This window comes from Lutra lutra, chromosome 4, assembly GCF_902655055.1.
Source record: "Lutra lutra chromosome 4, mLutLut1.2, whole genome shotgun sequence".
NCBI classification, from domain to species: domain Eukaryota; kingdom Metazoa; phylum Chordata; class Mammalia; order Carnivora; family Mustelidae; genus Lutra; species Lutra lutra.
This window is the reverse complement of record NC_062281.1, coordinates 193,502,434-193,529,239: the sequence shown is the minus strand read 5'-3', so window position 1 is coordinate 193,529,239 and position 26,806 is coordinate 193,502,434. Positions and strand designations below refer to the sequence as shown.

General features: G+C 57.1%; 2 protein-coding genes across 3 annotated transcripts; one reads left to right on the top strand and one right to left on the bottom strand.

Annotated features, from left to right (window-relative positions):
* Positions 1 to 260: 260 nt before the first annotated feature.
* On the bottom strand, positions 261 to 11,726 carry KLHL21 (kelch like family member 21). Its single transcript, XM_047724106.1, has 4 exons — positions 10,643 to 11,726; positions 8,151 to 8,556; positions 4,552 to 4,624; positions 261 to 3,470 (listed from the first exon to the last, which is right to left on the bottom strand). The coding sequence occupies exons 1-4, from the start codon at positions 11,661 to 11,663 to the stop codon at positions 3,177 to 3,179; spliced, it is 1,794 nt and encodes a 597-aa protein (XP_047580062.1). The 5' UTR covers positions 11,664 to 11,726; the 3' UTR covers positions 261 to 3,176.
* Positions 11,727 to 18,646: 6,920 nt separating this feature from the next.
* Positions 18,647 to 26,614, top strand: PHF13 (PHD finger protein 13). Of its 2 annotated transcripts, none has more exons than XM_047724092.1 (4): positions 18,647 to 18,984; positions 21,526 to 21,627; positions 22,793 to 23,327; positions 23,964 to 26,614. In XM_047724092.1, exons 1-4 carry the CDS (start codon positions 18,946 to 18,948, stop codon positions 24,188 to 24,190), a joined length of 903 nt encoding a protein of 300 aa, XP_047580048.1. In that variant the 5' UTR covers positions 18,647 to 18,945; the 3' UTR covers positions 24,191 to 26,614. The 2 variants fall into 2 exon arrangements, with proteins under 2 accessions (XP_047580048.1, XP_047580047.1); XM_047724091.1 differs by lacking the exon at positions 18,647 to 18,984 and adding an exon at positions 19,744 to 20,162.
* The last annotated feature ends 192 nt before the right edge of the window (positions 26,615 to 26,806 follow it).

Genomic DNA, 26,806 nt, shown 5'->3' with positions numbered 1-26,806 from the left:
AGTGGCGAGTGAGGGCAGGACTTGGGCACCTGCATGCTGCTCGTCTGGGGCTCAGCCTCCTCTTCCCGCCGCTTCCCACCTTGTACTGATCGGAGACAAGGAAGGGCCTCAAAAGCTTTGCTCCAAGACTTTTAGGAGCCCTGGGCACTCCCAACCTCTGTCCCCTCCCCCATCTGGCATGGCGACAGCCCTACACTGCTCTGGCTCTGCCCAAAGTTTCCAAGACACCAGCAGCAGGATAAAGACCATGACACCGAGTGTATAGGAAATAGTTTTATTTCGAAAAAGTATATACTGAGGGCATCCTACTATCTTAAATAGGATCCCGGACAGCCAGGCCTATTGAACAAATAAATAGGCAAATCTGCCCCATGCCCTGAGGCTGGAACTAGATGTTGGACACCAAATGGGGTGTGTCCTTTAGTACTAAGTCTCTGAAATCATATAAATATAGAATACTTTATAGCAAATCAGCATTAAATACCAGTCACTGAATTTTCATAACTTAATTTGTCTCATAGACCAAAAGTTCTGTGCATCCAACACAGACGGTTCTACCCCGAGCCGACCCATCTCTGACCCCAGCCAGTGTGCAGACATCTCTAAGTGCCACCGGGAGCAGGGAGGGTGAGGGAGGGCCGGCCCGACCCTGGACCCCCTGCTGGGGTCTGCTGGAACCTGTGCTGCCGGGGCCACCGCCTCCCCTTCCCACCCTGGTGTCCCAAACCGAAGACAGGGTCCGGGTGGAGGGGACCTGCGGATTCTGGCCCAAGCGCGGAGCCTGTCATTGGTGCACACGACGCCAACCACCATCTGAGTGGCCTCTGGACACGGGTGGTCAGTCACGTGGTAGCTCGTCGCAGAAAAGTACCAAAAAGAGAGGAGTAGGAACCGAGACGGGCCCCCACCATGAGGGAGCCTCTGCGGCAGAGGCCGCACAGAGGCCTGAGTGGGCACCAGCCCTCATTGTGCCTCTTGTGCGGTCGACAAAGCCTGGTTTTGTATGGAAAACAAGGTGTGTGCAGTGCCCCCGTCCCAACAGAAAAGCGTTACAGGACACCTCTCCCTGTAAGTTGCTGACCGCGGGAAATCCTTGACCTTGACAGAGCCCAGTTCCGCTGGAGGGAGGCCGGGACAGTTCCAGCAACCACAGCACATGTCCACGCTGGACTGCCCACCCTGCCTTCGCAGAGCGCGCCACGAGGCCCAGGCCTGCATTCTTCCTCTGGGAGGGTGTCCTGCAGACGCGCATCTACCTGTGTGACACGTCCGCACACCGAGGGCGCAGGCCACAGGGGCTGGCACAGAGCTCCGTCAGTACTGGGCGGCACAGCCCTGCCCTTCCCCTGCCAGGGGACGAGCCATCCTGCCTGGGCAGCCTCTGCCCACACTGGAACCAAGGACAGACGCTTCACAGAGCACGGATGACCTCCAAGGGGAAGGCACCGGAGCCAGAGGAGAGTCATCCCCAGCCCGGGCAGCGCAGAGCCAGACCACCCCTGGGGTTGGGCGGGGGAGACCAACACTCCTACCAGGAGGGGTGAAGGCGACACCTGGGGCATGAAGAAGCCCGGGCCCGAGGGATCCCACAGCCAGGCCTGCCCGGCGCAGGGGAATCCCAGGAAGGCCCACAACCCCGCCTTCTGGGCACAGTGGGTGTGCGGAGGTGACAAAGTGGGGCACGACTGAGGGGCTGGCCGCGAGTTGGAGTGCTCCAGCCCGGGGTCCCGGCCCAGGTCTGATAGTGAGGACTCCCCACCAGGGCACGATGTGGGGGGACCCTAGCCTAAAGCTCTTGAGGCCATGGGGCTTCCTCCCCAGAAGCACCCATGCCCTGTGGCCAATGAAAGTGTTTCAGTGCCACTTAGGAAGGGACAGTGCCAGTACGAACGCATTTCCAACTCCGTTCACTAGGAACGGCAACTCAACAAACACTTGCTTTCCATGTTTCTAAGGAGGGAGATGCAAACATCCTCCTCTTTGGAAGCAAGACAAATCCAACTGAAGGCTACCTGGGGACCTTGAGAGAAGACCAGTCACTCCCAAGAGGAAAACGGGCCACTGAGCTGTGGAGCTTCCCAGAGCTCCCCCGCCACTCTCCTGGAGAAGCCCCAGGCTTTGGAGGAGCGGGGAGCATCACCCCGCCCGCAGAAGCGGCTCCAGAAGACGTTAAAGAGTCAATCCAGACTGTTTCTTGCTGCCTCCCTCCCCAGCTCCACCCCCTTCTTCCAGGAAGGGCCACACTGTGTTTCAAAACTTGCAGCCAACCATGGCCGCTGCCCTGCCCAGGGTCTCCTCTGGAAGCAGCAGGCTTCTGCTCCCACGGGAGGGCGAGGGCACCTGCAGCCATCTGCCCGGCTGCGCTGCCCAGTAAGAGGCTACAACCTGACACCTGTGGGCTCTTGCCCTCTCCGGCACACACCTAGGAAGATGGTCCTGGAGGTCTCCCAGTCAGGTGGAACACACCACCTGGAGGGGTGGGCGGACAGGGACACCCAGCGTTGGCCTCAGCCCAGGTTCACTGGCATATCCCTCAAGGGCCCCCTGTTCAAGGTCGCCCTCCTATCCGGTCCCACTGGCCTGCGGGCACTGGGATCACATACCCCTGTAAGGAGTGTTCTGCTGTGACGCCCCCGAGGGGGGATGGAGCCAGGTAGGCAGAGGCCCTCTGTCTGGGGAGCTGGCCCACTGCGATATCTGGCACTGGACACGGTGTCTAGGACCCCACTGCGGCCATTGCCAGCCTGGTTCCCAATGCTCCAGGTCAGCGGAGCCTGCAGGCCTGGGAGGACAGGCCTGGACCACTCCCAGACTCTCAGGGGAGGACTTGTACCCCACAGGTGGCCCTCCTCTCTAAGGGGGGGGCAAGGAGGTGGGGGCAGCGGCAGCAGGAGGAGTTCCCTGCTGCAGCCAGAGACATTTGCCCGTAGGAAGCTGCTCTTCCTGGACCCAGGGAGGGGCGTCGGCCACTGGTCGGGGTCGCAGAAGCTGCGTATCAGGCTCTCTGAGCACAGGAAGTCTCCGGGGTCAGACCCTGAGGCTCACTCCACAGCCTGAGCCCAGGCTGCACCTGCTGAACCCACCCAGTCCTGGTGCGCGGAGGTGGGGGCTCACCGCCCCCCACCGCAGCCATGTCATAGTACCTGTGCCGAGGCCCTCCCCGGGCCGGGCCGGGGCTAGTGCAGCTCGTCGGGGTTCTGTGGCAGCCGGGGCCGCGCCACATCTGTGTCACTGCTGCCGCTGTCCAGCTCAAAGCCACGGCCACCCGGGGGCACCTGGGGCATGAACTGGCGGAAGATGCTGACACTGCCATGCCAGAAGGTGGGCTCCGGGAGCCGCCCCACGATGCTCCAGGCCCGGGTCTCTGGGTCATAGGCCTCCACCACGTCCGAGAGTTCAAATGTATTGTCATAACCGCCTGAGACGTAGAGCTTCCCTCCAAGGACAGCCAGGCTGCCCCCGACGTGCACCTGTGGGCCCAGGGGAACGGGCAAGTTGCGGTTGGCAGCCAGGGCAGGGCGGAAAGCACCAGCCTCTCTCCATGGAGAAGATGCCCGGGACCCACGGGCAAGGTGGCCTCTGCACCCTTCCCAGGACGGACCAGCATCCTTCCTACACCCCAGCTCAGGAAAGAGGCCCCATGGGGGTCCCAGGCCACGCCTGGTCCCTGTGATGCTGGGAGGTCGCCAAAGCAGCCTCTGCTTGAGGCAGACTCCGTCCCATCACACAGGTGGGAAAATAGCCCTGTATGGCTGATGGAGGCAGAGCCAGGACTGGACTCAAAGTCTGGGCTCTGAACCACAAAACCGGACTGGCGCACCTTTCCCAAACCTGCCATTAATAATGGGTAGGTCATTACAGGGCAAGACAAAGTTGCATTTCCTAAACATAAAGTTGTTAACTGGAATGTTGTGAATTGTGACAATTGTCACAACTGCCATGCAGAGATAGCATGGGAACAGATTTGGAAATTTTAAGGAAGACAAAAAGAAGACGTGGGTGGGTATATACAACTGTCAGGGACTACGGAAACTGCCCACATGGCCAAATGCCACCACGCTTCCCCAGCTCCGTCACAGGGTCGGGTTCAGCACCCCTCTTCCCGACTTCCCAGGGTCACTCCTGTCTGACCTCATGCCCTCTGCTATCCCCTTGTTCACTCTGTTCCAGCCACACTGGGCTGTGAGGCTTCTTCTAAGACCACACTAGGCACACCCAGCCCCAGGGCCTTTGCACTTGCTGTCCCTCTGTGGAATGTTCCTCCCCACATACTCTTTGACTTACAGCAGGCATCCAGTAAATACGGTTCTGTGCAGATGAACTTGCTAAACTGTCTGACCCTGGGATTTATTTAAGGTCTCGGTGCCGCACAGTATGAACTGAGGGAAAAACCTGTCCTCTATTACGTGAGAGAACGCTGTGAAAAAGGCCTCAACACAGTTCCTGCCCCCCCCCCCCCCCCGGTCTATTTCCCAAACACACCATGGCAACGTGTTAGCCAGAAAACAGGACCAGCCTGTGCTTCCAAGGCCAACCTGTTTGCATATTTACCTGATTCATAGATGGGATCTTGTCCCATTCATTCTTCGTGGGGTTATACACGTCCACCTCCGCGGAATCGTCCCTGTGGGTGGGAGGAGAGGAGGGAATGTGTCGGAGCCAGGAGGAAGCATCCTTGGGTGTGAGAAGCTGGAGAGGATGGCCACATAGGCCCCGCTCCTGTGGGAACTTCTTTGATGCCATCTGGCAGTCCAGAGGCCGGTGGGACCTTAGCCCTTGTTTGCAGGGGCCAAGTTCAGGCCCACACCAGCTGGCCTGGGTTCTGAGCTCAGAACCAGACTCTGCTTCTCAAACCTGAAGATCGCACCTTCTGGTGCCTAACCCTCCCCACTGCTCTACACCAATGTGGCCTCCCTGCCCTCATGGCCGCCCCCCGGATGGCTTCAGATATGAACTCATCACAACTCTTCCCACCCGTCTCCTCTCGGTCTTCCAATCTGGGCTCGTCCTCCCTCCCATGGAGGACCGGGCCAGGCCATCCTCTGCCCCACTGCCCACCGCCATGCATCCCGACTACTCCTAGGTCATGGCGCTCCCCTCCGCTGTCAGCCCCCCAGCCTCCTCCTGTTCCCTGCTGTGTTCTGGATGCCCGGCAGGACAGCCACAGTCACAGGAGAGAAGTACCAGCGCTGCCCTTCCCTTTGGGGTCAGGATCCTGCAACCTTGACATATCCTTATCCCCGCCAAAAAAGGCTCAAAGGCCCAGCCTCGAAAGGCAGAGACACTAACCCCCAAAGGGCAGTGACGGTAACAAGTCAGGGCTCAGCAGAAGGGCCAGTCCGCGCACAGGTTAGGCCTCGGGGAGCGGACTGCAGCAACTCCCCACGCTGCCCGCCGCCGTAAACACAGAGCAGCCGCTAGGGCTGGACGAACTCCAAAAAAACCTTACTTATGGACACAGAAATTTGTATTTCGCGCAACTTTTCTTTTTAAAAGATTTCACTTATTTACTTATTTGACACAGAGAGACAGAGCACAAGCGGGCAGAGAGGGAGAAGCAGGCTCCCCGCTGAGCAGGGAGCCGGACGCAGGGTTTGATCCCAGGACACCGGGATCATGACCTGGGCCGAAGGCAGACGCTTAACTGAGCCACCCAGGCACCCTACGTGCAACTTTTCACGTCATAAAATAACGCTTCTGCTTTGAGTTTTTTCCTCCAACCATCTCAAGATATAAAAACCGTTCCTAGTTTGTAGTCCCCATGATGAGGACAATTAGCAGCAGAGGCTGCCGCTCCCAGCTCCTCCTCCTGCGGGGAAGTGGGCACCCCGGGCAAGGAGCCTCACCCAGGGACCGAGGCAGGGCACTGGAGAAGGGAGTGGCCCAGGACGGCAGCTGGCAAGGAGCTGAGGCCCCTGCCCAGTGCTGGGTACCCCTGAAAGAGTGGCCTGGGGACGGAAGCCGCCCGGACAGGTGGCATTCTGAGCAGGGCGTTACGTGGCTAATTAGGCTGAGGGGTTCATGGACTCAGTGGCTCTGGGACAAACACTGCAGTGCATCAGAACGAGACCTGGGCTGGGGCGCCCAGGTGGCTCAGTTGTTAGGCGTCTGCCTTCGGCTCAGGTCATGATCCTGGGGTCCTGGGATCGAGCTCCACATCGGGCTCCGTGCTCGGCAGGAAGCCTGCTTCTCCCTCTGCCTCTGCCCCTGCTTGTGTTCCCTCTCTCGCTGTCTCTCTCTCTGTCAAATTGGTAAATAAATCTTAGAAAACAACGAGACCTGGCCTTTGCCCACACTGTGCCCCTGGAGGACAATCGGGCCACTCACTCTCTCCGGCTGCTCCGGGGGAGGGATTGGGGCAGAGCTGAGCCCCCTGCCTCCAGGCTCTAATGGCTTAGGTGAACACATACAAAGGAGAATGAACAGTGGGCATGGAGAGCACCCTAATGCTTCCATGGGGGGGGGATGTTAGTAACTGACAGAGGCTCGGAGGTGGAGGAGGAAGGCGCGGGGGGCCTCGGTGGGCAGACTGGCCCTCGCGCCCGTCTTACTCTCGATCACAGGGCAGGGAGGACACTCTCAAAGGCGCCCCAGCTGGAACTGCTACCGAAGGGCTGAAGCCAAGATCCTGGCGCTCTGAGAAGTATTTATAGCTGCCCCACCCCCTCTCTGAAGACATCTACCTTGACTTGGGAGAGGGAGAGCTGGGGGAAGGGTCAGAGGATGTTTTATAACGGGACAGAAGCTGGCGCAGATCCGGGGCGTTTCTTGCAGCGCACACAAGGATGCGTGGCAAGCGGAGCCATCTCTCTGCTGGATGTGCTCACCAAGAAAGCCTGGGAAGGGAGCCAGGGGTCTGGGGGAGCAGAGCTGAGGGGCAGAAAAGGCCAGTGCAACGTAGAACGCGAGACAAGGCTTACAGCTGAGGCTAACATACTTCCTCGGAGGCTCCCAAGTCAAAGCCCCTGGGGAGAAGGCGATGGAGGAAACCGCAAGTCAGACCTTACCCTTCCCTCCTGGTCCCAAAGCTTCCAGACAGGCTCTAGGCCAAGAAGGGAGGAGCAGGGACACACACCTGTAAGTTCTCTCTCACACACACACGCTATGCGTAGCAGGCGGGAGCCCCGGGATGCCCACTGGCCCATGAGGAGAGGGCATTTGGCTATGGCAGGTCATCCAGACCCCCGGCCACCCATCTCTGCCCCACACTGGCAAGGACACAGCCTGGCCCTGGGAAACCATGATACAGTGACATCACACTAGGACTGGGGTTGGGTATCCTTGATTCAGACCGTCAGTGCCCTGCCCCTGGAAGCCTCTGCTGCTGCCCGTGAAGCAGGAATGACCAGGGATGCCCATCGCCTCGGACAGTCACAGATCAACTCGGAGACGGGCCACGCACAGCTCAGGGCCCTCACAAGTGCTATCGTCACTGTCCCTGTGTCCCCCAGGTAGATCTGGGCCCTGCTCCCACCCGGGTCCCTCCCCGTGGAACCCTGAGAGAAGAGCATCGGCTCCACAGAACCATGAGGCCCCCCTGTGCCAGGTCAGGAGAGAACCCGCACACACGCACCGAAGGCCCAAGTGTTGCTGTAAGTGGAGAGGTGGAGCGGAGCCCCCACCGGGCTCTCGGACCTGGCAGCTGGGCACGGACACTCTGCTCGGTGAGCACAGGGTCCCTCTGACAAGGCAGCACCTCCCCACTCAAGTGAGCTCTCCCTTAAGACTTTTTAAGATTCAAAATCCCCCTTAGGTAGGGCAGGTTTCTTTATAGTAAACGGTTCGTGGGAACCACCAGGGCCGAGACCAGGATCCTCCAAGTGGAAGAGAAGGCAAAGCAACACACTGTATTTAGCTTCCGGGAATCTCAGAAAGTTCTCTCAAAGGACCTGACACTAATCAACCAACCAATCAGTCAATCAAGAGATCTAACTCCATCAGTTTGGATCTCCTGACTCAGAACACCTAGAAGCCCACAGAAACTGTTCAAAGAAATGGGGCAGAACAAAGGCTCCAGGTTTAGAAAGGTCTAGCCCGGGATCCCAGCTCTGGCTGCTTCCTCGTCTAGGAGATGAGGAGCACGGGGAGGAGGGGCCTCAGCACGGGGCCTGGGGAGGAAGAAGGGAAGAGGTCGGCCGCCGGGGACTCACCTGATGAAGTACATGAGTCCGTTCAGAGTCACGGTCTTGGGGGCGAAGGACCAGGGCGGGAGCTGGCCACAGTCCACCAGTGACCACAGGTCCGTGTCCGGGTGGTAACACTGCATCACCATGGTCTCCTTGCCGGCTAGGGAGCCGATGGCATAGAGGCGGCCACGGCACGCGGTGGTGGAGCAGTTGTCCATGGGGTAGGTCATGGGCTGCAGGGCCTCCCAGGAGTCCGTGGTGTGGTCGTAGCGCTCCGTGCTGTCCGCGGCCACCACGTACAGCAGCCCGTCCAGCACGGACGAGCTGTGGTACTCGCGGGCCTTCAGCATGGGCGCCACCTCTGTCCACTCGTTCACGCTGGAGTTGTACCTCCACACGCAGTCGTAGAGCCGGGAGCCATCAGACCCACCTGCAAGGACGTGCAGGGGACAGGTCAGCCCCTGCCAACATGGGGTGAGTCACCCGCCCCTGCCTCTGCGAACTTCCCCCAAGGGAATCTCCCAGGGGAGGAAGTAACTTTGTTGGGTTTCAATGTAAACACCCTTCCTCTCCCCGCAAAGCCATGGCTGGGGGCTGGCTTCATGCGGGGGTAAAGGCTGTGCACCTGCTGACCACAGCCCAGGAGGGCAAGAGAGCCTCAGGCCGTAAGGACACCGCTCCATCTGTGTGGGTCAAGCAAAGGCCCTTTGGCGGAATTCTAAGTAAACCGAAACCTCGGTCTAGACACCCCCCATACACCTCAACCGAAGCAGGGCATCCGTCTCAGGGCCAAAACTTCTGGGGAGCCTCAAAGCAGGAGGATAGGGAGAACAGGGACTGGTTCAAGGAATTCTTGCCTTCCTGGGCAGCCCCCCGCCCCAAACAAGCCAGTGCCAGGACGAGTGGAACTCGGGGGCTCTGGTTCTTGACCGGGTGCAGGTTACCTACACATGCTCCGTCTGGGTACACCATCAAGGCCCACAAGTACAACGTCCACTCTCTCCACGTTTCTTTCAGAAAAGAGCTAACCCCTCGCGCCACCCTCCAGCGCCACTAGTGGGGCTGGCTATAATCATCAACTAAACCAGGCCTACCCGGCACATTAGAATTTCCAGTGTGAAGGGACCCCAAGCACTCTGGGGGCCACATCCCCTCCTGTCTCCAAAGCTGGCGCCACAGGGCAGAGGACGCGGGACATTTTATCCGTCTCATAGCCCTGAGCTTTTTAAAAGACAAAGCTCTTAAGAAGTGCACTCTGCCTGCTTTCTTCCTTGTAAAGGATAATTGTCTGGGGCAGCTGAAGCCGGCTTTGTGGCCCCCATGAAATTCCCTACAGGCAGCTGTATGGAATGACCCAGCCACCTGTCTAAACCCAAAGGATTAGCTGCTCGGCTGAGACATTTATGGAAGGGGTGTGCGAAGTTGGGCGAGCCTAACTAGTTCTGGGAGGGAGTTCACCGGCCAGACTTTCATGGGCTGGGAGAGCACAGCTCCCAAACACAGGGCCGATCTCAGGTCGGAAAGGGACCGATTTCAGCATATTCCAGAAAAGGCTGAAACTCAGCAGCAGGCCAGGGAAGAGCTGAGCGTGTCCTCAAGCCCGGATTCCTCCACTTGTCAACCGGAGGTGGGGGGCACCAGAGTTCAGAGCTGGCTTTTTCCTGAATGTGCCAGGCTGGGCACAGCAGCGCTGATGGCCGGGGCCGGCCTCAGTTCACTGACTGATAACAGGCTTCCTCGGAGCCGGGTTCTTCCCTTATATAGCTGTCACAGACACCGCCCCTCCTCACCCCAGGGAAGGAGGTAGCCCCTTGTCTGAATTGGGATTTCTCTTTAATGAAAAATGTGGGAGATGCCCAGGACCAGAGCAGGCTGGGACCCGCCCAGCATGACTCGGCAGTGTTTTGGGGTTTGGGCCAAGTAACTGGAAGAAAACCTCTTAGCATGTGACCATGTTTACAGTCGCTGGGCCGGGAGCAGCCTAAACACCATGTGACCCCCAGCGCACAGCCTAGGTGCAAGCCCGAGGGAACCCTGTCACTGGTGACAGGATGAGTGCGTCAGGGGGGCCATGTGGCTCAGCTGGGCGGGAGAAATCCCCAGGACCCAGAACGGATGTCTCAGGGAGCGCCAGCCCCTGCCTGTCTCTGGATTCCTTAGGGAGAAGAAAGCACCCATTGTATGGGGTGAATGCCCCTCTATCCGCTAACCAAATGGGGGTGGGGGCACATCCCCGCCAAGGAGGGGGCTCATCTGTCATCTAGGCCGCCCCACCACCAACAAAGAGCCCACAAGCAGCTGCTCGTCCCCGCTCACACAACGGTCTTCTGGATCGAAAGCACCAGCTCTAGAAGTGTACCCACTGGCCTGCGGGGGGCGGGGAGGGGGTAGGGAAGGGGCCCGCTCTCACTGCGGGGCGGTCCCGGGATTCAGGTTCCTCCAGCAGGAAAATGCCCTCCCCCAGGGGCGCAGGAGGCTAACCCGGGGTCCTCCCGGCGGGCCCCCAGTGCCCTCACCCGTCACGTAGATGTCGTTGCCCAGCGCCACGATGCTGTAGCCCCCGCCCAGGTGGTCGGGGAACTCGGCCAGGTAGCGCCACTGGCCCGTCTGCGGGTTGTAGCAGTCGACGGTGACCAACTCGTCGCAGTCCTGGTCGCAGCCGCCCACGAGCACGAGGATCTCGGCGAGGCCGGTGGAGGGGCGCGGGCGCATGCGGGGACAGGGCCCGCGGTCGTGGCGGTCGTAGCGCGCCGCCTGGAAGTCGCGCGCCTCGCGCAGCAGGCGCAGGCAGGGCGGGCAGCGCGCCACCAGCGGCTCGGCCTCGACGTGCGCCAGCAGGTAGAAGCGGCGCACGAAGGGCAGGCGCACGGCCTCGAGCAGCTGCGGCCAGTGCGCGGCGCGGCGCGGCGGGTCCGCGCGCACCCAGCGCAGCGCCAGCTGGTAGGCGGCCTCCTCCTTGGGGACGCACAGCCCGTCGTCGCGCAGGTAGCGCAGCAGGCGCGCCAGCGGCAGGCGCTCCAGCTGCTCCGGGCCCAGCTCGCCCACGTGGCGCAGGATGAAGCGCTGCGCCGCGCTCGCCAGCCCCGCGCAGCTGAAGGCCTCGGCGAAGTCCTGCATGTCCAGGCAGTTGGCCAGGTCGAGCTGCTGCTGCAGGAAGGCGCCGCACGCCTCCTTCACCGCCGGGAACTGCAGCAGGTCGGCGGCTCGCAGCAGCGGCTCGGCGTTGTCGCCGCTCACCGCCACGCGGCCCGTGTAGCTGAAGTCGAGCAGCAGCTGCAGCATGTCGGGCGGCACGCCGTGCAGGCGCACCCGCTCGGCGCGGCTCTCGCGCAGCTGCCCCGCGAACATGGCGCGGAAGTAGGGGCTGGCGGCTGCCAGCACGGCGCGGTGCGCGGGGAAGTCGCGCCCGCCCGCCGCCTCCAGCGTCACGTCCAGGAACTTGCGCTCGGCGCGGAGCTGACTCAGGCCGCGCAGCAGGCTCAGCGCGTGCGCGGGGTCCGAGAAGGGCAGCACGGCCAGGGGTGCCGGCCGCTCCATTGCGCCGTCGCTGGGGGCACTGGGGCGCGCCGCGGCCGGGGCCAGCGGGAGGAACGCCGCGCGCGCGGCGCCGCCGCTTTAAGTAGTGCCGGGAGGCGCGGCCTCGGGGGCGGGCCCGGGGGGGGCGGGGCGTCGCTTACCCCCCCCCCCCCCCCCGCCCACTTAACCCCTCCGGGCCCGGCGCCGCCGCCGCCCGCCCCGCGCCCCGGGCTGAGTCACCGCCCGCCCGCCCCGCGTCCGCGCCTTTTCGGGGCTGCCGGCGGGCCCCCGCTCGAGCCGGGCGCGCGGGGCGACTAGAGTCCTCTCTCCGTCTGGGCTCGGGGACTCTAGAGTCCGCCCGCGGCCCACCGGGCCGGGCTGCGGAGCGAAAGCCAGCGGGGGCGAGCTCCACGCCCGGAACCGAGCCACCCCTTTCGCGCCAGACTTCCCCACTGCATCGGCCCCGAGCTCCTGGGCGGCTCGCTCCAGTGCCCTTTTCTTGTTTTGTTTTGAATTCCACTGGTTCCAAGCGTTGCTGGTTAGCCGTATCGCTGGGCAGATTTCAGAGGACGGGATTTCCATGATTCAGGACCAAAGCTTGAACAAGTATAAGCTTTTTAGAGTTTTTTTCTTGGCGCATTTATAAGTGACACGGGGCCAGCTGCCAGGAATCCGCTCCACTGTGTTCCTGCAGGAGTTTCAAACTTGACTAACTCGGTCATTAACTTTCGTCAGCGCACAAGGCGCAGTTTTACTTGTCGATCCACACAGACTCGGGCTCCAGAGCTGCCTTGAGAAGGGGCCAGGCCTGCTCAGGCTCGACCCAGGACCTCCTGGCCCCCTCTCCTGGAAATGCGAGGCGGAGGGGAGGGTTAGGATGCGGTGGCAAGAATTCAGAAGAACCCACTATGAGGCTGAACAAAAGGCTCAAGGACCAGAAAATTATAATAATACAAGTAATGTAAATAATTCCGGGGAAAACAGGAGGGGCCCTGGGACAGTGCCTTTAGCTCAAGGTCAGACAGGGGACTGCCTTAAAAACCAGGGGTGTGGGCGTTCAGGAACGTCTCAGTCACTTGTGAGGTGACTGTGAAGAAAGGAATCTTCCTTATTTTGGTTCCAGGAGACACAGTGCCTGCACTTTCAACGTAGCCATGGTTTTTCTTTAAAGTATGCTTTGCCCACTTTAGCCAAGACCCTTATTTCAACTCCAGTCCTTTTTGTTTCTCTGAAGAAACCTGGGTTTTGGTAATTCAAGAGCCCCCACCCAGGCCCGCGTGGGCCTTGCAGACATTCCTGGGCGGGCGTCACCTCACCCACCCGCCCACGTGTGTCCCCGGGTGGGCCAGGCACACGGGGTGGGGGCGGGGGGCTTTGCTGTCATTTCTTGGTCCCAGCTAAGCCGGTGCAACCTTTGGAGAAGACATCTTGTTTTGATTCCGTCTCTGAAATGCAAACTACAGGCTTTCCCTTGTCCTCATGAACCTCTCATCATCTGGCCGTGAGAATGTATCTGGTCCACGTTTCGGCATGGGAAGCGCAGGCCTGAGTAAGAAAACATTCAGGTACCCAGGCAGCTGCCTGTTGCCCATAGATGGACTGTTCACACAGCAGCATTCCTGGGCCCAGGAGCCCCGCCAATAGCTTACTTGCATAGGCTTTGTGACAAGAAAGTCTGAGTAGCCAGGAAGTGGGATGTTTGCAGGGAAAAGTACTCCAGTCCCTCTGGGTCAGAGCACGTCCACCTTGCGGAAAGCAAAGCTTTACTAAATCAAAAATGTTTCGGCAGTGAAGAACGGAGTCCAACTATTTCGTGTAACTATTTAAATAAATCAGCTTTACTGTGAAGGCTTGATGAATGATGATGATGCATATGTTTACTGAAATGGAAAGATATTCACGCTGTCCTGTTGAGCAAAAAATCTGATTACCCTCAGTGTGACCCAGTTTGTTGTCTGTGTTCATGCGCCTACAAAACAATTGTGAAGGTAACATATTCTCCAGGTGGTTAGGTTTGTTTTGTACGGGCTTGCCTGTATTTTCTGTTCTGTGTATTAAGGAAATAATAATACAAGTTTAAAATAAAATTAAAAGTTCAGTTTTTGAGAAAAAAGGTATACTAATATCCAGGACCTAAAAGGGGAGCATTTGAAGGCATGGGTACATTTCTAAGTCAACAAAGGAATGCAGTCAGAAAATAAAGAAACAGATTTAGCCCCATCAGCTGTGTTTGGAAATTTGAAGAACCTACTAACCCAGGCATGCTATCTGTTCCTTTTTTCACTCATCAACCTTAAGAGTTCAAGATGGGAATGTGAGAAATTCATTTACTGAAGTAGGACCATGTGATCGATACAGTCGGCAAACTCTTCAAATGTCATTCCACAGGCAGCCATGGTAGAAACACTAGTGTTTGGTAAGAAAGGTGTTAACTCTGTCAACGACCCATGATTTAGGGGGAAATGTTTGTATTTGAAGATTAAACTTCTGGGGAGAGGGTGGCTGGTGGGCTGGGGGTGGTACGGACAAAAAAAAGATTAAACTTTAAACCATAAAAGTTTTAAAAATTTACCTCTTCCACAATCAGGAAAGTGGTCTCTGCCTGAGTAACTTCTTTATAATAATGTAATTTAACATGATTTAACAAATAATGGTACCATTTCATTTTAAACATTTACACTCTGCAATTTTGATCTTGGAATGCTAATTTTAGGCAGATAGGACAAGAGGGCACGGAAATCATTTTACAAAAGCCACTGTTATCCTTTTCTCCCCCCTCTGAGAACATTTAGGAACACAAACTTCAACACTGATACTATCAAAAAGAGATTGCGGCTCCAGGGCGCCTGGGTGGCTCAGTACGTTAAGCCGCTGCCTTCGGCTCAGGTCATGATCCCAGGTCCTGGGTTCAAGCCCCACATCCGCTCAGTGGGGAGCCTGCCTCCTCCTCTCTCTCTGCTTGTCTCTCTGCCTACTTGTGATTTCTCTCTGTCAAATAAATAAATAAAATCTTAAAAAAAAAAAGAGAGAGATTGTGGCTCCTTTGCTATGGTACACCCTGATTCTGTTTCTGGAGCACCTAAAGTGTGGCTTGTGATGAACTTACTCTACGTAAAATTTCCTTTAAGGAATGCTACAGTATTCAGTATATTTATTAAGTGCATTATTATATGTAAAGGAGACACTCTAGATCAAAACATTTCAACAGTATCTGGCATAGCGTTAGCTATTAATCTTTATGGTTTACCGGTATGAGCCGTAACACAGCAAATTCATTTGATCTCTGTGCATAAGTTATTTCCCTTGTTTTTTTTTTTTTTTTTTTTTTTTAAGATTTTATTTATTTATTTGACACAGAGAGAGAGATCACAAGTAGGCAGAGAGGCAGGCAGAGAGAGAGGAGGAAGCAGGCTCCCTGCTGAGCAGAGAGCCCGATGTGGGCCTTGATCCCAGGACCCTGGGACTGTGACCTGAGCTGAAGGCAGAGGCTTTAACCCACGGAGCCACTGAGCCACCCAGGCACCCAGTTATTTCCCTTGTTATACAAAGAGTTGACAGTACATGGCTTAAAAATTGTTTATTAATGACTTAAAACTATTCACACATACATATATACATATACATATATGTATTCATACAGTGGTAAAGCTACTAAAAGTTGAAACAAGACTTGGGGGAATTATCATTTCTTTTTCCTCTCCTGGGGACGGAAATGGAAAAGTCAGAAAATTGCTGCTGGCAATGATCCATATGAACTCCATAGTATTAAAGCTGAGCCACCAACAAGCATTTCTGGAAAAAACAAACCTTCGGTTATGTTCATGCCTGCACTCAAGCACTGAGTTATAATGGGAGGCAGAAATCTTTCCTGAATGTTCCCCAAATGAATGTAGTGTGGCCAGTGAGATTTAGAAAGGTGAAGCTATATTTGGTAACCCAATTAAAATAACTACATTCTCAAGTTACTTACTGGGAAACTATGGTATTCTTAGTATTTTAAAACTTGTCACAACCTGTGTGAACGTTGGTTTTTTTCTTCTTTTCCAAAGAACTATAATCATCAGATTTTTTTTTTTTTTTTTTTTTTTTAAGCAGAAAACAAGGAATCACAGACTCTGAGAATCTGGCTACTGTGGAGAATGCTCTTGCATTAATCCTTGAATTCCAAATTTGCCCCTTGGAGCCCAGATGTAGTACAGGACACCTGAGAAATAAACTAGGTAAACCAACTACATTCTCCCATGTGTACATATTATGCTATTGAATCTGGGTCAGTTATTGGTATTCCAGTCCTTCCCTGAGTCTAGGGATAGGATGGTACATATAATGTCTAGATCTCCTCCAAATGGTTAAATTTCTAAGGGGAATCAATGGAAGGAGGCCAAGAAGGTCCTCCATGAAAATACTGGAGTGGCGGTCAGGGAAACATGCAGACTACATCAGGTAGTACTGGTCACATCTGTGTACTAAGAACTACTGCGTATGAATAACTTATTCGAGAAATATGTATTGTGGGAAGCCTGGGTAGTTCAGGTCATGATCCCAGGGTCCTGGGATGGAGACCCATGTGGGGTTCTCTGCTCAGAGGGGAGCCTGCTTCTCCCCCTACTCTGCCTGTAGCTTCCCTTGCTTGTGCTGTCTCTTTTCTGTCAAGTAAGTAAATAAAACTAGAAAAAAAAAGAAAACCTCTTGAATACCTATCCTGAGCAAGAGTTATCACTGTTACATGACACAACCCAGGATTGGAATGTTCTTTCCTCAGTGTGACTGAGTGGTTCCATTCAATATAGATCCCCGAATTCTAGGGTTTTGTCATCAAGTCCATTACTTTTTAAAAAAAAAATTTATTTATTAGAGAGAGAGAGAGAAATCACAAGTAAGCAGAGAGGCAGGCAGAGAGAGAGAGGGGGTAAGCAGGATCTCTGCTGAGCAGGGAGCCCGATGTGGGGCTCAATCTCAGGACCTTGAGATCATGACCTGAGCCCAAGGCAGAGGCTTAACCCACTGAGCCACCCAGGCGCCCCCATCAAGTCCATTATAATAGTGAACAAATTCTTTATTTCACTTTAATGGGAAGGAGACTTAGTATTTACTATGTGAAAAATTACATCATAGTCAACAATGATAAGTTACAAAAAGTCCCTTATTTGGGGGCCCCTGGGTGGCTCAGTGGGTTAAAGCCTCTGCCTTTGGCTCAGGTCATGATCTCAGGGTCCTGGGATGGAGCCCTGCATTGGGCTCCCTGCTCATCCAGGGGCCTGCTTCCCCTCCCCTCTCTCTGCCTGCCTCTCTGCCTACTTGTGATCTTTGTCAAATAAATAAATAAAAATCTTAAAAAAAAAAAAACTCCCTTATTTGTACTTCACCTCCAATCAATATTCTTTTCAGCATTTACACGTTAAAACTAAGGATCCTTCGTGGTGGCCCTTCTTATTCAGGCAAAACAAGCTGCTCCTGGTAATTGGGCCCTGGGCAACGCTGACTGACCTCAGGACATTTGCTCTGGCCACAGCGATCAGGTAACATTCTAAATGCGACTAAATGACCTGAATGTGACCACTCTCTACGAAGCTGTCGGTGACGTTTCCACAGGCCAAGTCCGATGTCGGTCTTCAATCTTACTTTCTAGAGACCCTCGGTTTGTTTCCACATTGGGGAGCCCTCCAATCCGGGAAGGCACTGCTGAAACCACAGTAAACGACCATTTATGGAGAAAGGAACTAGATCAAACTTTTATAAGTTTCGGAAACTGAGGCTCAGAAAAGTACTTCTGAGATAAACCCAGTCCCCTCGCCAGCAGTTTCCTTCGGAATTGTCTTAATCGAAACGGCAGCAGGCCGCCGGCGAGGGCTTCCCTCCCTCAGGTTTTTCCAATCATCCTTCTGATTTAGCAGGTCCGGGGGTCAGTTTTCTGACTCGAATTTAAAATTTTACGTCCCTCCTCTTCAACGCGGTTCCTTTGTCTTCGGAGCTGCCCAACCTGTACTGAATCACCCGCGGACTTTTCCTCCCGTCGAACGGTTCTCAGAGGTTCGGCCGCCGGCCTGCTCCGGGGCTTCCGCAGAGCCGACCACCTCCCACCCGGCGGCCAGTCTTCGGCCTTCGGCGCGTGAACTTGGGAACCCCGCAGGCCCAGCGAGTGAACACCGCAAACTCCGTCAAATACCAGTAAAACCAGTCGGTACCAGATCCCTGAACCGCGCTTCCCCTCACCCCGCCGCTGTAACCCCGGGCGGAAAAGGCCGATAATCCAGTGAAAATAAGAAAACAGGGTGGTCCCAAGAGCAGGCAGAGGAGAGAGGGGAAAAGCGAATGTAAGACCAACATCTTCCAAACCCCGATAACACCGGCAGTTTTCAGAAACGCCGATCCTCGACACCCCCACGCGGGTCCTACAGACACCGGGAGGTCCTCAGTCCCGCCGTCCCAGGACCCCCCGGCCAGGAGGAGCCGGCCAGAATACCCCGGCCGCGAAAACAAGTTGGCCCCGCCGGGTCCGAGCCCAGGGGCGGCTGCGACGTCAGCGCCCGTCGCCCCCGCCGCGGCAACCACGGCCCCACAAAGGGGCACGAACCCCTAAGTCCAAAAGGAGACGGCAGCCGCCGCCGCTGCCGCCCTCCTCGACCAAGGCCGTCAGCCCCGCCCCCACCCGCCGCAGCGACCCCCTCCCCTCGCCCCCGCGGAGACCGCGGCGCTACCGCTCGCGCCGCCCCTCCCCCACCGCAGAGCCAGCGCGAGCCTCCGCACCTCCCCCGCTCCGGCAGCCTCTGGTCCCGGAGACACCGCCCCCCCCAAACCGGGCAGCCGCCGCGGAGCTCTATGGGGGCTGGAGTCCGCGAGGCGGCCTTTGTGCGCCTCAGAGGCGGAGTTGGGACTACTACTCCCACAATGCTCCGCGTCCACCCCCGCGCTTTCGGCTTCCCGTCGCCCACAGACTACATTTCCCGACAGCCCTCGCGGCTCTCCCGCCCTCCCTCCCGAGACACGAGCCGAACTGGGCGTCAGGTCGGGGAGCGGGTCGGGTTCCCGCTCGCCGCCGCCGCCGCCGCCCCCCGCAGCGACTCTCCCGCCTCTCCCACCGCACCGGCCGCAGGAGCTGCATCGCCAACTCTGCTCGGCCGTGGAGCTGCCGGCCCGGGACGCAACGCGCCGAGCCCCCTCATCATCTCCAGCCGGGGCGACCCCTCCCGGGTCCGCCCTCGTTCTGCGCGGCCGCCGGAGCCCCCAGCCCTGAGCGGCTCGGTGGCCCGGCGCCCGCATCCCGGGCCCCTGCACTCCGTAGCCGCCGCCCCCCACCCTGAACATGGACTCCGACTCTTGCGCCGCCGCCTTCCACCCAGAGGTGAGTGAGGGCTGCGTCCCGACCGCCCCTGACCACCTCGACTCCAGTCCTGCGCTCCCCACGGCCGGACCCCCGCCGGCCGAGCGCCGCCCTCCCCTCCCCCAGCCTTCCCTCGTCGCCCCCTTGGGCGCCCAACCCCGCCCCCCACTCGGGCCCGCGCCCCGTCCTCCCTGCCGGCCCTCGCCTCGGCTTCCCTATCGCGGGCGTCCGCGTCTTCACGGCGCCCCTTCCCTCGGGCCGCCGCGCCCACCCCTCCCTGGCCTCGCGTAGCCCCGGGACCCGTCTGCGCCCCCGGCCCCTCCCCGCCGGCTTGGCTTACTCCTTCCCCGCCCCCGGGGACTCAGTCCCAGCCGCCGCCGCCTCGCGTTCCCGCTTCTCTTAGGAGCCCCCTCCCCCTTCCCGGAGGGGCTCGCGGTCCTCCTCGGACGGGGACTCCGCTCCGCGCGCCCCCGCCTGCTCCCTTAATCCCCCGGGCCCGGTAGTCCGCGCCCCGCCCCCTGACTCCCGCGCGGCCCCCGCCCCCTTCGGTACCGGGGGGGCCTCGTCCTGCCGGGTCCCCACCCCCGCAAACACCCTAGTCGAGCCCCCCACCCTCGGCTCGCTCTCCTCCCCCTCCGAGGCCCCCGCCCCCCGGCCTCTTTCGCCCCGCCCCGGCTCCCCCTCCTTCCGGGGATCGGCCCTCGGTTCTCCCGGGCGGCCCCTCCGGCGCCCCCGCCCCGGTGCCCTCTCCCTCCGGAGGCCCGCGGGGCCGGGGTGCGGGTCCAGCAGCAGGCGGGTGGGGGAGGCGGAGGCGGCGCCGGGCGCGTTCGTCCGCCGCGCTGCCGCCTCGGCGGTTCGCGGGGCCCACCAGCTCCGGACCCCGAATCCCGCCCGGCTTCCCGCGTCCCCTCCCCCGCGGGATGGGCCCCGCACCTTCCGGGGCCGAGTGTCGGCGGGGGGCGGCTTCCGCGGAGGGCGGGGAGGGGGCCGCACCGCCATCTGCTTTTCCTAAAGGCGGCGAGGCAGGCGGGGCGGGGGCGGCGCAGGTCCCTCCGCCCCGGCCCGAGGGCGCCGCCGCCTTGCGCTCGGCGTCCAGGCCCCCGACCCACTTGTGCGTGTTCCCCGCCGAAATAAAAGTTCTCCCCGAGAGTTTGAGGGCCGAGGGCTGCGGCCCTCCCACTGCGGCCGGAGCGCGGGCGGTCAGTTCTTCCCGGGGGTGGGGGCAGGGTCTCTCCGGCGCAGGAAATGCCGGGGCCGCTCCGAGGCGGGTGCTCCGCCAACCTGCGCGCCCCCCGGGGTCCGTGCGGCCGGGGGTGGGAGGCGGAGGTGGTCGGCTAGAACCTAGTGGAGAAAATAAGAAGTGGGGCCCTTGGAAGGAGAGCTCTGGACAGCACGCCGGGTGCCCGCCGCTTTCTCTGCCTTCGGTCCTGGGAAGGGGCTGGGCTGGGCCCAGGAACCCACCCCCCAGTTTCCTGTCCCGCGTTCGTCCTTGCGGGGTAGTGGGACCCTGGGCCCTGGAAATGGTAGCTGAGCACGTAAGGATGGGGTTGGGGTGGGTGCTGAAGTGCGTAAAGGAGACCTCGGTAAATACGTTAGTCCAATAAGCCCGAATAAAGCAGAATTGTTTTGCTTAGTAGCAAATAAGGGTTCTTTCTCCCAGGGCGGCTCTTCCTCAGAAGAAAAACCCTTCTTGTTGAGGGCGTTTCTAGATTGAGAGGAGACAGGACACAAACCAAACCCTTCGTATTTCATTTTCAAGGTGCAAGTAAACCCAGCCTGAGCATTTCTGGTTTATTTTCTGAATCAGAGAACATTTGGGTGCTGAGCCCATGGACGTTGGGTGCTGCAGCAGGGGAGGGAGAAGCAGGAAGTGCTAGGAGGAGGGGGTCCGCTGCAGCCCTGGCTGGGGAGGGGTCAGGCGTGAGTGAGCTTTGTAGGATCAGGGGCAGTTGACTTCCGAAATCACTTAAAATACTTTGATTTCAGGGGTGCACGGGTGGCTCAGTGGGTTAAGCAGCTGCCTTCAGCTCAGGTCATGATCCAGGGGTACTGGGATGGAGCTCCCCATTGGGAGCCTGCTTTTCCCTCTCCTTCCACCTGCCCCTCAAACTGGCGCTCTGCCTGCTTGTGCGCTCTCTGTGTTGAGTAAATAAATAAGTCTTTAGAAAGATACCTTGGTTACAGCTGCAGCTGGACTTTGTTTTCAAAATGGAAAATCTGTAGCAAAAAAGTAGTTGTTAGAGCTCCTGATAGGCCTGCAGACCATGATAATGTTGGAAAATGCCAAGGGAGCGCTGAGAAGTAGACTCTAGTGTTTTTATCCCCTGCACGGTTTCCCAGCATGCTTGGCGGAACATCACAATACCCCTCTTTCAGCCTTCTGAGTGCAGCGTTATTTCTTGACCCAAACCTACCTTATCTTGTTTCTGAGAGTGTTTGCAAATGTAGCGGTGTGTTTTTGAGTGGCTGACAATAGATGCTCCATTTGGCTTAGTTTTGTTTCTGGATTCCACCTGCAAGTGCCTCCTCTCACATGCACCCCGTCTTCTCGCCCGCTAACAGGAGTGCTCCCCCAGTTACAAGAGGCGCAGGACTGTGGAGGATTTCAACAAATTCTGCACCTTTGTCTTGGCCTATGCTGGCTACATTCCTTACCCAAAGGAGGTAAATCTTTTGTGCTTCTGCTGGCAGTGAAACCAGTGGCTGGGTGGGGGGGTCTGGGTGGGGTCGTGTGGGGGGACGCCAGACAGCTGTCAGGTAGAAGCCTTTCTTGAAAACAGCCCAGCCTGGCAGGTGGTTCCTAAAAGTCTGACGGAACAAGCGGGCTTGTCTAGAAAGGATTTACTAAACTTCTGAGTGTTGGTTTGCAGGTGACACGTATGATGGCCATCTGCCCTGAATCTCCAGGGCTTACTGAGGGCCTGCAGTGGCCGGGCAGTGTATTACAACATCTGGGACGGGTGCTGTTGTCGATCCCCATTTTACAGATGAGGACGCTGGGGCACAGGCCTGGGGTGCCGCTGGGTGGTTAGGGTCCGCACTGTCCTTCCTGGTGAGCCGCTGGCCGGTTGCTACGTGCATCGTATTATAGAATCTTGGGGACTTGTGGCCCAAATCCCATGTTTTAAGGGATTTTTTTTTCTGTGCTAGATAATGGGTAGAACTGAGAACCACTGTTGTCACGGTGCTCAAGCTTGTCTTGTTCAGGGCTAAAAAGAAAGGAATCTGGTATTTCAAAGAGACCAAACCCCGGCACTGGCTTATCTTTTCTGTTTGCTGTGTACGTGGGTAAATGCTTCCTTTGTGCCACGCAGAATGTCGCCACTCTTTGCAAATAAAATGCTTGAATGCTGTGAAGGAACTGTAGGGATTAGCTCACTGCTTTGGGGCAGTAATTACGTAGTTTGATTTGTAGTATTTGGGATATCTGCAGTTTTTAGAAAGAGTGTCAGGAATTCTCAAAACTAATTTAAATTCATTTAATTAAAAAAAAATACACCCCTTGGGAGGGCAAATGGAAGGGAGATTTTACAGTCGGGGAAGATAAGGGGTTCGGAGAGGGTATTTTTCGCAGCTTTCTAGAGGGTTAGAGGGCGTCGAATGAGTTCCTGGTGCTGGGACAGGGGCCGAGGGCTCAGCAAAGGAGGGTTTTCCTCCTGGTGGGTTAGCATTCTATCTGGAAGGTTGTGGTAAAGTACTCAGAGCACCCCTTAGAGAGCGGTTCTGATAGCCCTTGTTGGTGGTCTGGGGGCGCGCCCGGGGAAGCGCTGCTGCTTGCCGGGGACTGGGCACGCCCCTCGACCCGGCTACTGTGCTTCTGTCCTTTCAGGAACTCCCTCTGAGGAGCAGCCCCAGCCCTGCCAACAGCACCGCTGGCACCATTGACAGCGACGGCTGGGATGCTGGCTTCACTGACATTGCGTCTGCGGTGCCCCTGCCGGTCTCCGACCGCTGCTTCGGCCACCTGCAGCCCAGCCTCCTGCAGCGGGCCAAGCCCAGTAACTTCCTGCTGGACAGAAAGAAGACAGACAAGCTGAAGAAGAAGAAGAAGAGGAAGCGAAGGGACAGCGACGTGCCCGTGAAGGAGGGGTACATGGGGAGCCTGTTGAAGCTGGAAGCCGCTGACCCCTACGTGGAGACCCCCACGAGTCCTGCCCTGCAGGATATCCCCCAGGCCCCCGGCGAGCCCTGCTCGGGCTGGGACTCCGACACCCCTTCCAGCGGGTCTTGTATCACTGTGTCGCCTGATCAGGTCAAAGAAATAAAAACTGAAGGCAAACGGACTATTGTCCGGCAGGGAAAGCAGGTGGTATTCCGGGACGAGGACAGCACTGGCAATGACGAGGACATCATGGTGGACTCAGGTGAGTGGCCCCTGACGGGCTGCCATGCCGGGGGCTGGGGGCCCGAAGGGTGGTCCCATCCCCGGAGGGTGACAGCAGAGTGTGCCCCCCTCTCCTAGGAAGGCGGGTATCTGAAGGTGGACACCGAGGTGTTTAGGAAGGGGGTGATTGCGGCCAGAAACAGCTGAGGTTCCGGGACAAGCCTTAAAATATGAAAGTACAGGGACGCTCGGGTGGCTCAGTCGGTTGAGCGGCTGCCTGCAGCTCAGGTTATGATCCCAGCATCCTGGGATCGAGTCCCACATCGGGCTCTCTGCTCGGTGGGGAGCCTGCTTCTCCCTCTGCTGCCACTCTGCCTGCTTGTGCTCGCTCGCTCTCTCTGACAAATAAAATCTTAATAAAAAAAAATGAAAATACATACAGCTTCCCAGTAAACGTCTCACGGCTAGTTCCTGGGGGCGCCGCACATGGTCCAGTGTCCCTCGTCATGTGCGGACTCCGCGGCCTGCCCTTGAGTGTGCGTGTGTTGAGGATCAGGCTTCACTGCGGCTCCGCTGCTCTGCCCCGTCCCAGCCTGGGCTGGGGGGAGGGACCCTGCTGGGGAGGGGGCGCAGGAAGCGTTTTCTGTCCTCTTCACCTGCGTGTCTGTCCCTTCAGATGACGACTCCTGGGACCTCGTCACCTGCTTCTGCATGAAGCCCTTCGCCGGCCGCCCTATGATAGAGTGCAACGAGTGCCACACCTGGATCCACCTGTCCTGCGCGAAGATTCGGAAATCCAACGTTCCGGAAGTGTTCGTCTGCCAAAAGTGCCGGGACTCCAAGTTTGACATCCGCCGCTCCAACCGCTCCCGGATGGGCTCGCGGAAACTGTTTCTGGACTGACTGTTGGTGAGCGAGCAGAGCATGGGCGAGGAATCAGAAAGGACGAGGGGCCTTTTGGCCCCTCTCTTAGTTGAGCACAGAACTCTCAGCTCTGGTGCGGGCAGACCCCTGCCGTTCAGGTGCCTAAGCCAAAGGACAGGCTGTCCAAGGTATGACCTGTACATAGCCAGTGACTGAATAAAATCCTTGTTGGCCAAAGCTGCTGCTAGAGCTGTGTTCTCTGCAGTGGAGGCGGACTCCCCACCCGAGTCCAGTGGGTTCGGCTTGCCTGCAAGTGAGGGCCGTGGTAGTTGTGGATTCTTGCTATCGTAGTTAACAAGCTCCCGCCGGTTGGAACCAGTGCTGTTTTCCTGCTTCCGCTGTCTTGGGAGAGGAGATGTTCAGTTTCCCAGGCCCGTTAACGAACAGCCATACGTGTAAGCTTTTTCTCAAGTGTAAGTCTTTGACCGTAAGTGTCTGTACAGCAACCATCGAGCTGCCCCTACCTTCGTGGCCTGCCCTCGCCCTGCATTGGCTGCTACCTGTCCGTCCCCGCAGGCTCCCAGCTGGAGTCGTCTGGTCTCACTGTGAGAGGAGCCCTGGGGCGGTGGCTAGCTAGTGATCCCTAGGTTTCCTTCTGTTTGTTCAAAGGGACAGTATGTGCCCGTTTCTTGGTGGAAAAGGGGTTGGTTGGGGGGTTGAGGTGGCCCGTGTTCATAACTCAATTTCCTGTTTTGCACGATGTAAAAAACCTGTCTTTTTGCACGATATAGCCAAAAGTATTGGCAGATTTCTGCCGGGGTGCCCTTCCCAGTTGGTGTGTGAGGTCCTAGGGGTGCCCAGGCGAGCTGTTTTCAAGCGAGAGGGCACCTGGAGTCTGTCCTCTCTTTCCCTCACTTTGTTCCAGTAGCTGTGTAAAGGTTAGGCCGTCACGGCAACAGCGTTCCTCTGCTTCATGAGGTAGAGAAGACTCGAGGGGAAGGCCTCTCCTGTGGTTGATTCTTAGGATGCCCTCACACAGGCTGGCCTGCTGGTTTCATGGGGCACGGTTAGGATTTGAAACCTTTTTCGTTTCGTTTTGTTTTTCTGGTTTGAAATTGGTGAGTGAGTGATACGATAACATTGGCCTCCAGGAGTATACCACTGAGCCGCGCAGACTTGTTTAGATCTGAACTGGGACCCTGGACTGGGGAGGCTCCTGGGCAGGCCAGCCTGGAGAAGCCAGGAAGTTTGCCTCCAGCGCCCACAGGGCTCTGTCCGAGGGCCGTGGACTCTGCGGCGCTGGAGGCTCTGGGGCCTGCAGGGACAAGAATGCTCCCTCTTTCTCCGAAGTTGACAGTGCTCTTTAGCAGTTCAGATACTCTTCTCAAAATTGTTTTTGTTTTTATTTTTTATTTTTTGGTAAGTGGACGGGTGTGTTTTCATACACATGGTTTCTTCTGAAGCATGAAAAGGGAAGAATGCCCAAGTTGGTCATACTTAATTTATAGCAGGGCGGACCCCCAGCCTCGCTGCTGGGGTCTTCATGTGGCTCCCTGGTGCCGGGGGACTCTGTTCACATTCTCTCCCCGAGGCACAAAGGGGCTTGAACTCGAATTGGCTGACAGAGGCCGTGTTCTGCGCTAGTATCGTTCATGCTTCGCCAGCCAGCTGCTTTTTGTTTTTTGTTTTGTTTTTAATTCTGTTGCTTATATTAACACAGAAATAGAAGTAGTTTCTGAAACCCAGTTGATCGTGAAGATCCCCAAGGGAGAAGTTCTGCTGTAGAGAAGAGTAGTGAGAAGCAGGCTTAGAAACCACTTTCTCCCCAGACAGCTGTCTGGCTCTGATGAGGGCAAACGTCCAGGAAAGTTGGAGAGGAATTTGCCAAAGATCTGCCCCTTGACATTGCCTGTCCAGTGTCTTCACCACGATAATAGCCAAAGTTCCAAAGTGTTTTTCTTTTTTAAAAAAACTCCATGAAGTTTTAAAAGTGCATTTAAAAATACATGTGGTTTTAGAGTGGAACTGCCAGGCCTGGCGATTGCTGTATTGCTCTTAGAAGGTTCCATGCCTGGTGACGCCTCTGGAAGGTGCTTGATAGTCACTTCGATCTGTTTCCTCCATTTCCCTTTTGTTCTTTTAACAGACGTATCTATCCCTGTGGGTGGTGTCTAGGAAGTCAGGACACCTTGGTTTTTGTGTTAGCTTGAGCTGGGCGGCTGCAATCAGCTTTATGCAAATTTGGCGTGGCCCATCTAGGGGCTCCTGGTTGGTGGCTAATAAAGTGAGGGGAGGGAAAGCTGTCACCCCAAGAGTAAGCCCCTCTCATTGGCATTGGCCAGGCCAGACACTTAACATCGTTTACATGGTTCTGTGTAATTATAAAGTTTATGTGTATAAAGCGAAGCTGTTTCTGTGAAACTGTATATTTTGTAAATAAATATATTGCTACTTTGAGGTTCATGCCTAGCCTCAGGTGTTTGTTTTCTCTGGGGGAGGACAGTGGTGTCTCTGCTCCCGTCATCAGCTCTCCCAAACCATGATGACATGGAAACTTGGGGCGGTCAAGTCCGAGTCTGGTGTAGCAGGACGAGGAGTGCCCTGGTGAACTCTGCAGGACCAAACCACGGTGTGAACAGACCGGAATGGCCTTCA